This window comes from Grampus griseus (assembly GCF_964374135.1).
Source record: "Grampus griseus genome assembly, chromosome: 13".
Classification (NCBI taxonomy): domain Eukaryota; kingdom Metazoa; phylum Chordata; class Mammalia; order Artiodactyla; family Delphinidae; genus Grampus; species Grampus griseus.
Window position 1 is genome coordinate 40,808,642 of NC_139007.1, and position 12,830 is coordinate 40,821,471.

Consider the following 12,830-nt stretch of genomic DNA (forward strand, 5'->3'; position numbering starts at 1 on the left):
CTTGTGAAGGGTTGAGCCAGGACTTGAGTTCAAATCTCCTTCCTCCAAAATCCTCTTAAATTCCATTGCACCACAGGGAAAGGGACTCCTATTACCAAATTTAAATTATCAATATGTTTTCCCTTGTCATGACAGTAAATTTAATTCCATTTAGTATGCTTCAACAGTAGCAGGGTGCTAATGGTAGGACGCTGCAGTTGACAGATCTGTGTTGGGCAGCCATGCTTTGGGGACACTTGGTGTAGATGGTCAAAGCATGGGGAGCCACAGGCCACCAATAGGACACACTCCTACAATTCGGGATAGGGTTGCACAGTGTTACCCTCTGCAAATGAAGCTGATTAAGTATCTAATCCATAGTTCTCGTTCCAGTATATTTGCAAAGAAAATGCTGCTAAAGAATGGGTTTCCCCAAACCTCTTTAGTGATACTAAAATATATCTGAGGTAAACTGTAGTATGACTGAGGTAGCGCTGTCAGGATGGAGTGTGGGGTGGATGGATTGGGGTTAGAGGCCAAGGAATTGTGTTTGGGTTTCAAACACTGACCTGCGGGCTTCCCTGGTGGCACAGTGGTTAAGAATCCACCTGCCAATGCAGGGGACACGGGTTTGAGCCCTGGTCCGGTAAGAACCTGTAGTCTGCAGAGCAACTAAGCCCATGTGCCACAACTACTGAACCTGTGCTCAAGAGGCTGCAAGCCACAACTGCTGAGCCTGCGGGCCACAACTACTGAAGCCCGTGCGCCTAGAGCCTGTGCTCTGCAACAAGAGAAGCCACTGCAATGAGAAGCCCATGCACCGCAACGAAGAGTAGCCCCCACTTGTCGCAACTAAAGAAAGCCAGCGCACAGCTATGAAGACCCAACGCAGACAAAATTGAATAAATAAATAAATTAATTAAAACAAAACAAAAACAAAAAAAACTGACCTGCAGATAGGCAAGTGACTGGGCCAAGGTCACACAGATGGTGAAGTGACAGAGCTCATCTTCTGATTCCAAGTGCTCTTGCCACCATAGCCTGTGTCTTCTGTTGGAGGGTGTCAGCATAGCATAGTTTGGAGACATCTTCTCTGAAGATTATTCAACCTTCTTAACCTGGTTTCGGATCCCCTAATAGGGGTTTGAGAAGACTTATTGAACAATCAACAGTATAAAAACTGATGCACAGTGTTTGCTTTTAAAGACACTTTATATAAAAATAAAATATGTGAAGGGAGAAGTCATTGCATTAGAAGTTGTTTCCATTAGAAAAAAAATGTTGAAGTTACTTTCAATTAGGAATGTAAAATGGGTAAATGTGTACACATAGTTAAAACTTATCCATTTAAGATGTAGGATTGGATCTAACAAGCTATAAAATGATAAGGTTTCTTTTTTTTATTAGGCTGGTGTTCATTATCTTAATCTAGTAGATAATGCTTTACCGTCAAAGTTAGACCAAAGTAAAAATAAAAACTTAATTGTTTTTTACTGTATTAGCAACAACCAGTTAGACGCTCTCATGGAAAAAAATTCATTCACAAAAGCAGTGACAACGACATCAGCAGCAACAACAACATGAAAGTGAAATGTCTGAAAATAATCCTAATGAGAAATGCATGGGACTTATATGAGAAACATTAGTAAACATCGCTAAGAAAAAAACATCAATTTCCCTGTTGGGAAAAGTGGAGAATGACTATCAAGAGACCATTTATAAAAAAGGACATTCAGATGATTAATAAATATATTTGTCACTTATAGCTAAAGATTTGAAAAATAAACTAATAATGAAATTTCATTTTAATCCTAAATTGGCAGGATTTAAAAATAATCATATTATTCCATACTTCCTGAGGGGCACTAACATGGCATTCTCATATAGTGCTGGTGGGGTTATAAACTGACAAAGTTGCTTTAAAATTTATCAACGTGTTTAGTGTCTTAAAATATGCATGTGCTTTTCACCAGTAATCTCACATCTAGAAATTTATTTTAAAAAATTATCACAGGGCTTCCCTGGTGGCACAGTGGTTGAGAGTCCGCCTGACGATGCAGGGGACACAGGTTCGTGCCCCGGTCTGGGAGGATCCCACATGCCGCAGAGCGGCTGGGCCCGTGAGCCATGGCTGCTGAGCCTGTGCGTCCGCAGCCTTGCTCCGCAACGGGAGAGGCCACGACAGTGAGAGGCCCGAGTACTGCAAAAAAAAAAAAAAAAAAAAAAAAATCACAGATGCTGATAAATATTTGTGTGTAAGGATGTTTATTACAGTATTATTTATAATCGTGAAAAACCGGAAATAAATTATATGTGCAGTGATAGGAAATGGTTAAATCAGTTATGGTCCATCTCTATAGTTGAAGCCTATATAGCCATTAAACATGTTTTTGAAAAATATTTAATAACATGGGAAGTTATTTATGATACAATGGCTTAAGTGAAAAGAATGCAGTGTACAAAATTTTGCTTAGTTATGTATATTAGTTTACTAGGACTGCCATAACAAAATATTGCAGACTGGCTGGCTCAAACAATAGAAATTTATCTCTCACAGATCTGGAGGATAGAAGTCCAAGATCAAGGTGTCAGCTGGTTTGTTTGTTTTCTTCTGAGGCCTCTCTCCTTGGCTTGCAGATGGCTGCCTTCCTCCTGTGGCCTCACATGGTTTTCCCTTGTGTCTCTCTCTTTCTGTGTCATAATATCCTCTTCTTATAAGGACACCAGTCAGATTGGATTAGGGCCCACTCTCATGGCCTCATTCTAACTTATTCTAACTTAATTACCTTTATTATAGGCCCTATCTCCAGACACAGTCACATTCTAAGGTACTGGGGATTAAGGCTTCAATACGAGTTTTTGCCTGGGTGGGGGGAGGGTACACAGTCCACAATACCGTGATTCTGATTTTATTTAAAAATGTAAAGAAAAAAAAAGACTTGAAGGAAACATAGTAGATTTGTAGCTTTATGAGCAGTCCTGAAGATTCATAACATGTGGTAACTGGTAAATAACTTTGCTGATGTACAAATCTAAGTCACATGGACCTTTGAAGATGGCCTGTGGCAAAGTCTACTGGGCATCCTCATCTCATTGGGCTTCTTTATGTTTCATTCATCATCTTGGATGTAGCAATTTTCATTAAGGGTTAAAAGACTCGTAATTTTTTTTACGATGCCATACCATAGTTCATAGGGGAAATATGCAATAATGGTAGTTACAAAACTGATGCTCTATCTTCCATGAATACATAAATAATTAAAAACTATTAAATGTTAAGAGAGGTTATATGAGTGGTGTAATAATAAACTTTAAAAATTTTATTATTTTTTATGGTATCTACTATAGCAAGCATGTATTACTTTTATAATTGGGAAATAAATTCATGTTGTTTAAAAAATACTGACAATTTTCCACCTGAAAATATGGGATGAAGTTGATGTGATCAATTTCATGCTGTGTGATTCTTAAAAAAATTTTTTTCAATTCAATTCAATTTGGTTCAACAACTATTTGTTGTTCACTTACACTGTGCGTGGTGCTATGGTTCAAAGCTCCATGAGACATCATCTGACCGTCTGAAAATTTTTACTCCAGTTAAGGAGACTGAAAACCACTCTGCTGACTGTGAAAAGTGTTATAAATAAAATATGGAAGCCTGGAGGGAGAATTGATAAAGGTGACTTCCTTTTAGAGTTAAGCCTTGAAGATAGAGTGAGAATTCACCATTCAAAAGAGGGGAAAGAAGGTCAGGCAAGGAGGTATTTATTCTCCCCTTATTTATGTACTTAATCATTTACTTATATCAATATTGACTCATGGATATCTATTTTATATTTTGTGTTATAATCCATACCATTTTTTTTTGGATGTGCTTTCTTTGCTCAATGAAATGTTGTGACTTTCAAAGTCAACAGAGGTGAACATCATAACTTTTAGTGGTTATATAGTACGTATTTAATCAATTCTCTACTGATGCACACTTTTGCTTCCACTTTTTATTTCCAGCAGTGCTGGAATAACATCCTTGTACATTCATTTTTGTGCACTTGGGCGACTGTTCTTTAGTTTACCATTCTAATCCCATCCCTAAGACATATACTTGAGCTTTGTTCCCTGTTCCTCAAGTACACCCTGCTTTCCCTTAGCTTCCGCTATTTACCTAGAAGGCTCTTCCCCTATCTTTGTCCACTGAAGTTGCCTGTATGATTCAGGGTTCAGCTCAAAGGCTATTTGCTGTATAAGTTCTTCTCTAGCATTTTGAAGAGAATTTAATGGTTCCATCCCACTTCTCTTTGTTGTATATGTGTTGTAACACTTATTATCCGACACTCCTGTCCCAGGACTTCTCTCTACTAGATTTTGAACAGATAGAGGCAGAAATGTGATCAATCACGCTCATTTGTGGACTCCATCATAAAGTAACTAGCATATTTTGACTTCGAAGTGAAGAATCTGAGTAACTGAGAAATTAAGAATTTTGCTCAAGGGACTTTCCTGGTGGTCCAGTGGGTAAGAATCTGTGCTCCCAATGCAGGGGGCCCAGGTTTTATCCCTGGTCTGGGAACTAGATCCCCCATGCATGCAGCAACTAAGACCCCGTGCAGCCAAAAAAAAAAAAAAAAAAAAAAAAAATTGTGCTCAATGTTGCGCAGCTAATTACTCTTCATTTCTTTTACATACATTGTTGCTCCATGCTTCAGGGAGACAGAGGAGTTGAATACAGGTGCTAGTGTTTGTTTAAAGTACAAACAACTGTGCTGTAGTTTAGTGTTTTTCAGCTGTCTGTCAAAAATGTTTGTTATTTGAAGACTGGTATAACAGTCTTCCAAAATGAGCCTGTTCATTATGCCAAGTATTCACAGGAAATTGCATATGAATGCAGGAGAAATTAAACAAGGCCTCTAATCTTTCCGACTTCCTTTTTAAGTCAGCAGGTGGCATAACGTATGTTATGTATTAGAATTAGTAATAAGAGGTGAATGCCATAAAACAAAACAAAAATAAAACAAAGAGACAATGTTAGTTTAGTCATGAGGCTGTCAGTGAGCTGAGGCTAAAGAAGGTCCCGCACTGTGGTCCTAATGATCCACCCAGCGTGCACCTAGGAGGAGACGCGCCCCTTCCGTTAACACTTTGTGGCGGGGTGACCTACACATCTGTGACCCCCGCCGGGTAGGAGGAGGCCCCGCTGCAGACGCGCGCGCAGATACAGCCACCCGCAGGCACCTGGCTCCGCGCGCCGCGGGAGGGGGGTGGGCCGGGGCAGGTCCCACCGCCGACCACGCCCCCAGGAGGTGGGGCGGGGGGGCGGGAGTCTTTAAGACCGGGCTGCCCAGCTGCCTGCTCAGTCAGGGTGCGGAGCTGTGGACCAGGAGGCTTGAGACTTAGCACTGCGTCGCCTGCCCACGGGGGCCTCCACCACCCTCACCTCGGCCTCACTAGCCCGCCAACCCAACTCGGCGGCTCCTCCGCGAGCCTGCCGGGAGCTCGCGCCCCTCGCGCTCCCCGGCCCCCGAGGGGGCCGCCTCGGGCCATGGTGCCCTCCCAGGAGGAGCCCGCCGCCGCGCGGGGCCCGAGCGAGGCGCAGCCGCCCGGCCCTGCGCCCCCAGGGGCCGCTCCGCTGCCCGGCCCGGGACCCTTGGATGGCCCGGAGGCGGCGGGGGCCGAGAAGGTGGAGGTAGAGCTGGCGGGGCCGGCGGGGCCGGCGGGCGCTGAGCCCCTTGAGCCCCCTGAGGGCGGCTGGGGTTGGCTGGTGATGCTGGCGGCTATGTGGTGCAACGGGTCGGTGTTCGGCATCCAGAACGCCTGCGGGGTGCTCTTCGTGTCCATGCTGAAGACCTTCGGGTCCAAGGACGATGACAAGATGGTCTTCAAGACAGGTGAGGCACAGCACCCGCCGCGGCCATCCCCGAGGGGGCTGGCGCGGGGACCCCCGGGCATCCCGCGTGCGGAGCGAGCGTCGGCGCCGCCTAGTGCGCCTCTGTGGGTCCGTGTGTGCGGAGGTTGTGAGGGGTGGGTCTGTCCAGTTGCAAAAGCAGCATGCTCGGTGCGCCTGTCTTTGTGTTGAATCCAGATGTAGGCACTGTATTTGGAAACAAGTCGCAAAACTTATTTGCCTAGATCTTCCTGCTTTCCTCTCTGCAGAATAGGGGCTAAGAGTCTGCGGTAGACTTTCTCTTAATTTTTGAAAACAAACAGACCCTTCCAAACCCTATTACACCGCTCCGTCATTTTTACGGTCTCTTTCGTGACTGTGACGGTTGGGTTTTTGTTCATCTGCTCCCGGCGCTGCAGAGGGCTGTTTGTGTTGCGGGGAGGCAGGGTTGGCGAGATGAAAGATACGTATTCCAAGGTCACGGGAGTTCGGAAGGGGGCCCTGAAGGAACCACGGTTTCGTGGCGTTTTTTTTTTTTTTGCGGTGAGGGGAAGGGGTTGTCACTCTGCTAAATATAGGAGACAGCCAGATCAGGGACTGGGAAGAGGGAGGTGAAGGGTTGCCCTTTCCTAGTGTGTTCTTTGTCATATTTAATCATATACCAAATTAGATGAAAAAGGTGCAGACTCAAAATTTTTTTTCCGTGTAGAGGGTTGGTTATTACCTGATCTACCAAATCCAAGACCTTCTGTATAATGCCTTTACATACATTATTTCATCCTGCAAGGTTTCATCCTGCAAGGCAGGCGTTGTCAACCCCATTTAGGTGAGAAAAGTGAAGCTTGTTGAAATAAAGTGTCCTAATGAGCCCAGAATGGAGATAAGACACACATCTTATGACTTAAAGGGCCAAGTGATTTCCATTACTAAATCAGGCTCCCTCCTTGCCATTTGGGCAACTATATGGTTAATGGTCTTTTTTTTTAAAAAATTTTAATTTTCGTTTATTTTTAGAGTTTTCCTTAGGTCTTTAGTGTGCATACAAAAAATACATAAGACTCGTAACAAATTCTAAGAGAGAGGTAATGTTGGGAGTTTTAAAGCCTTATATATAAAGAGTATTATACTATATGTATCATTATTCAGCCTTTCTTCTACTCTGCATTGTTTGCAGTTTATCCCCATAATACCTCAATTTGAGCTGGTAGCTTAAATTCTTTGCATTTTAACTCATAGTTTTCCATTGTATGAATATATTATACTTTATATGCATTTTTCCTTTAATAAACATTTAGGTTACTTCCAAATTTACTATAGACAATGCTGCCATGCATATTCTTGTACATTGGCTCCTTGCGCATGTGAATCAGGTACCATATTTAACCTGGAATTTCTGTTCCTTAAATAGCTTTTAAAGCTGTTGTGTTCTGCAGGTCACAGGATACAAAAGTGTTCAAAATGTAATATGATGTACCTGCTTGGAAGGCAACTATTGTACAGTTTATCAGGATAGATATGCATATGTAGTAGTAAACAAAAATTATTTTGTGTCTTTTCTCTATGCGTATCGGGTATCTGGGAGGGAAAAGCCCAAGGAGGCAGAATTCACAGAGTCAACATTTTAAGACTAGGTCCTTCAGCATTTAGCATATTCTTGCCTGGGATTACAGACGTTTATTGAAGTCAAAACAGTCTTTTGTTTACCACTGGTTTTGCAAACTCAGGTGAGTAGATCCATTGGTATCTGTGGAGTGTCTTATTTTTTCTCCTTCCTAACTTTTTTTGAGAGAGAGTGAGCAACTGCTGGAGAGAGACCATAGCTTTACCAGGGATCAGAGTTTTGCAGTGTCGAAGCCTCTGTATCTCTACCGTCCCCAAGGTTCCCATTGCTACAACAGGCCAATTCTGGGTAGCTGAAGGGGAGGGAGGCCACAGGGACCTGCTCTCTTGAACTTTTTGAAACTCTCTATTTTCAGTTTTGTTGAATGTCTTTCTCCATTTACTCATTTAAATCCTTGATGGCTTTCAGCCGTGTTTGTGTGTGTGTGGGTGTGTACACACAAACAAGTATACAGGGGTGCCAGCTAAATACTGAAGATCTTTGTGCTCGTCTGCATGACTGCCATGTGTGGTTGGTTGTGCCCTTGCACAGAGGTACACAATTCAGGGTCAGTGGTGGCTGGAAACCAGCCTGTGCTCTGGGTGCCTTTTATCTAATTCCTGCAGAGGGTCCCTGTGCACTTGTAATGGCCCTGTGTAACACCCCAGCTAGATGGCACAAAAGCCTGTACTTGTACTTGGTCGATATGTGAAACATGTACAGCCGATAAACTTTAAGGTCTGAGATCACCTCATCGGTGAAAAAATGGTGACAGGATAGTCTTTTAGCCAGTTAATGTTGAGATCCACCCCCCTTCTGTCTCTCTCTCCTTTCTTTGCTCCCTTCTTCCTTCCTCTCTTTCTCTCTCTCCCCACTTTCTCTTTCCCTCCCTCCCTCCATCTCTCTCTCACACTCACTCACACACACGCACACACACACACACACACACACGTGTTTCATATAAAGTCTCATCTACAGTAAGCCCTGAAGTGTTTGAGAACACCTGCTTTGAAGTTTGACTCTTCAGTCTTTTTTTTTGGATATTCTAATGCTGAGTCATCTGTGATCAAACGTATGCTAACTTCAAGTACAACGTAAAACATATCTGGAACTGTTTAAGGCTTTTATTTTTTCAAAGTTTCGGTCCATTTTCGAAGTCTGGAACAGAGAGACTAGAGCCCGTGCATTCCATATCCTCTCCCTCCTTTTCTCTTTCTTTTTTTAAAAAATTAATTAATTTATTTATTTTTGGCTGTGTTGGGTCTTCGTTTCTGTACGAGGGCTTTCTCTAGTTGTGGCAAGCGGGGGCCGCTCTTCATCGCGGTGCACGGGCCTCTCACTATCGCGGCCTCTTGTTGCGGAGCACGGGCTCCAGACGCGCAGGCTCAGTAGATGTGGCGCTAGGGCTTAGTTGCTTCGCGGCATGTGTGATCTTCCTAGACCAGGGCTCGAACCAGTGGCCCCTGCATTGGCAGGCAGATTCTCAACTACTGCGCCACCGGGGAAGCCCTCGGTCCATTTTCTATTACGTTATTCATGATTGATAATTCCGGCATTAGAGGGCAGTCTCCACGTGTTCATTAGCTTCTTTATAATTATAAGCCCAAGGATACCCAGGGAGGTGGTGTTGGAATGGGAACCTAGGCTTCCAAATGATGGTTTATATTTCTTGAGAACTTCACATGTGCCAGGCCCAGTGCTAAGCACTTTACATGCATTTCTATTTTAAACCTTACTGCAACTCCATGAGATAGGCTTTATTTATTTATTTATTTTTAAAGAAACTTATCTGTTGAGCTTTTATTTATTATTTATTTAATTTATTTATGTATTTTGGCTGTGCCGAGTCTTCGTTGTGGCATGCGGGATGTTTAGTTGTGGCATGCGTGTGGGATCTAGTTCCCCGACCAGAGATTGAACCCGGGCCCCCTGCATTGGAAGCATGGAGTCTTACCCACTGGACCACCAGGGAAGTCCTGAGATAGGCTTTATTTAATCTTTCTTTTCCGATGTGGAAACTCAGGCTTATAGAGATTAAGTAAGTGGTGGAGCCAGGGTTCAACCTCAGGTTTATGTGACTTCAGAAGCTAGGTTTTTAATGGTTGATCATATTGCATTGGCTAGATAACATTCTGCTAATCCAGTGTTCTTTATGTTTGGTTAATTCAAGTATTAGAAATTGATTGAGTACTATACCGAGAATTCTGGCGTTAGAAAAGAGGTCTGAAAGATTAGGGTCCCTGTTTCTTGGTCTTACTTGGCTGTCAGTAAGCAATTGCCAATTGTTGATGTCTCGTTGAAATCGGTTTTTGGGTGTTCCATGGTGGTCTAGTGGTTAGGATTTGGTGCTTTCACTGCTGTGGCCCGGGTTCAGTCCCTGGTTGGGGAACTGAGATCCTGCAAGCCGTGCGGCGTGGCCAAAATTAAAAAAGAAAGAAAGAAAGAATTAGGTTTTTTTTTTGCGGTACGCGGGCCTCTCACTGCTGGGGCCTCTCCCGTTGCGGAGCACAGGCTCCGGATGCGCAGGCTCAGCGGCCATGGCTCACGGGCCCAGCCGCTCCGCGGCATGTGGGATCTTCCCAGACTGGGGCACGAGCCCGTGTCCCCTGCATCGGCAGGCGGACTCTCAACCACTGCGCCACCAGGGAAGCCCAGAAAGAGTTAGGTTTTTGAAGTATAGGGAGATGTTCACGGAGAAGCAAGATAATTTCACATGGCATTCAAGAAGAAGTCCGGGGTTTCCTTTGAAGAACCAGGCTCCTTTAGACTGATCCATAGCAGGACAGTACTTCCAGGCAGAACTGAAGAGGAACCTTCCTCAGGCTTTACTTTTTCTCTTCAGGGCTCTCTTACCTCTTTCTATGTCACTGACGATCCACCCAAAATTTCTCAGGAAAAGGGCGTGGAGAAATTCATTCACACTAAGATATAAGCGAGTTTACACATCTTAATGTTACTCCTTATTCATTCTACAAATGTTTACCAAGCATCTGACACCCTCTGTGCTGCGCACTGGAGGTGGTAATAGAGAGAGGAAGTCAGCTGTTCCCAAGGAGAACAGCTGATTCCCTTTTGATCTGCTGTGGGATACAAATAAGTAAACAGAGTACTTCTCTTTGCAGTATACCAGGACTCAGTCTTAATGTAAGAGGCTGAAATTCTAAGGAAATTCCCACCAACGGTGGAGGCTGGGAAAGGCATTTGATGGCCTCTTTCTCTGTGGCAATAAATCTCACTTGGTGAAATTAAGGCTTTGGAAAGGGGAAGAAAGCCGAACTCCAATTTAGGCAGTAGAACCAATTAAAAATGTTGAGTGCATCACAGCCCTATTACGTTATCCTGGCTGCTGTTGACGTGGCACTCAGAGATATGCCTTGCACATACTGCTGTGTTAGAAAGGTCCATCAGAGGGAGCAAGCTGAGCTTGAGTTGTCTCTTTTCAGTTAAGTTTTATCTGTTCATATGTACATGCTTCTTGCCCGGATGGGGGGAAGTCAGACACTTTTGGGAAAACTAATACAGATGCTACAATTAACTGGAACATTGTTTTCCCTTAGAAATTGCAACTTTGCTTTAACTTTGGTTATTGGAAAACCTATTTTTAGTTCCTTCATGGAACTGAGAAAGATTCTAGGGTTCTTTTAGCTTCCTGACACAGTGCTGTGGATATTCTCTGGGATCTTACTAGGGTATTAGTCTAGTTTACTTATCTACTTTCTTCCTGGAAAAAAAAAATATTTTAGTGGTATATTGATGTTTAAAAACTAACTATTTAAAACAAGTATGTTTTCAGAATCAGTATTTAGGGTCATTAGTGATATTCTTTTGAAGAAATTATGTCTTTGTGGTCCAGAGGCTTGGTCAAGAAGACCCCTGCTTCTTTTAGTAATTCCCCAAATGTGTTCTTTAATAGCCTTTCTTTAAAGAAGAGGTCTGTGGTTAAATAAGTTTGAGAAACACTGCACATTATCTTCCTCTTTTGGATATTTTCAAGTATAAATCAAGGTATTAAAAATTCAATTCAGTTTTAAAGGAAAGTAGGTTATCAAAAAGGTCCAAAAAGGGACGCTCTTTGGTTATAATCATTAACGCAACTCTATCTTCCCTGTGTGGAGGTAGATTGCTCTTCAGATAGTTATAATCACAAAGTAGGAGTTTTAGTAGCATTTAGGGATGAATGCATCTTGCAACACCTCTCAACGTGGTCTTACTAGCACCTCTGAAAGTTTGTCAGTTAGCTCTTCCTGAAGGTTTTTTAAAAAAAGCTTTTGTATTTACATACTGATATTATGCTGATATATACATACTGCAGTTGTATGCTACACCTGAACTTACAGGAGGTTTTGGCTATAGCTCAGAACTGAACTGCTATGTCTGGTTTTTATGGAGAGGACTTTATTTTTGGTGGGGAAAGCTGTCTGCATAGCTAACCATTTCTATGTCATAGGAAAGTTTTTGGTAATGGTGTTTTCTTAATATGATTTCAGTGAACGAATGATCTGATTCGTGGTCCTATACTATATACATGTTTCACTATAAGGAAAATACCTGACTCTTATTTGCACTCAAGGAGATGTTGAAAAGCCAAGAGAACTCACTTATGGCGGCTGTTACGATGCTTGATTTTCCTTCATTCTCTTCCGTCTTAAAACATCCAACCTTATATTCCATGTGAATTCATCTAAACTGCCTGTTAAAATAAGTTATTAGACCACAAAAATTGTTACGGGATTTTGGAATGATAAAGACATGAGCATGGTGTGAGCATTTCATACTCCATTTCCAGAATGTTTCTGAGTTCAGAGCAAGACTGAAAAGTGTAAATAGTGTGTAGTGAATTCTGATTAAGTACAACAATATGAGTATTTCTGTGGTGTTTTATCATAGAATTTTTATCAATAGAATTAACAGTCTAAAGAACCAACTCAACCAAAAATAAAAGTGTATGAATTATTTCAGGAGAGGTTTTGAGGTGTCTTTTAGAATAAATTGTACTCTGTGCTCTTGATGTGATTTGTTGTATCATTTTTATATGGGTCCTTGTTTTTTTTTTTTGGCGGCACTCACGCCTCTCACTGTTGTGACCTCTCCTGTTGCGGAGCACAGGCTCCGAACGCGCAGGCTCAGCGGCCATGGCTCACGGGCCCTGCCGCCCCGTGGCATGTGGGATCCTCCCGGACCGGGGCACGAACCCGTGTCCCCTGCATCGGCAGGCGGACTCTCAACCACTGCGCCACCAGGGAAGCCCAATGGGTCCTTGTTGAATCCATGTTGCAGTTCCTTGAGGCTTGGTCCCAGGCCATGTGCTTGCTTCACTTTTCTTGCCTTCCCTGCGTGTCTTATATGCCCTGTGGCTCCAGCCACTATCTTGGG

The 12,830-nt window shown here is 43.1% G+C and overlaps 1 protein-coding gene across 1 annotated transcript in view; it reads left to right on the top strand.

The window, feature by feature from the left end:
• Nucleotides 1–5,515: 5,515 nt before the first annotated feature.
• Nucleotides 5,516–12,830, top strand: part of SLC16A10 (solute carrier family 16 member 10) — a gene marked incomplete at its 5' end in the record, with an annotated part of 136,260 nt that continues 128,945 nt past the window's right edge. The window contains 1 exon segment of the mRNA XM_082668668.1: nucleotides 5,516–5,861. Coding sequence (XP_082524794.1) covers nucleotides 5,516–5,861 — 346 coding nt within the window.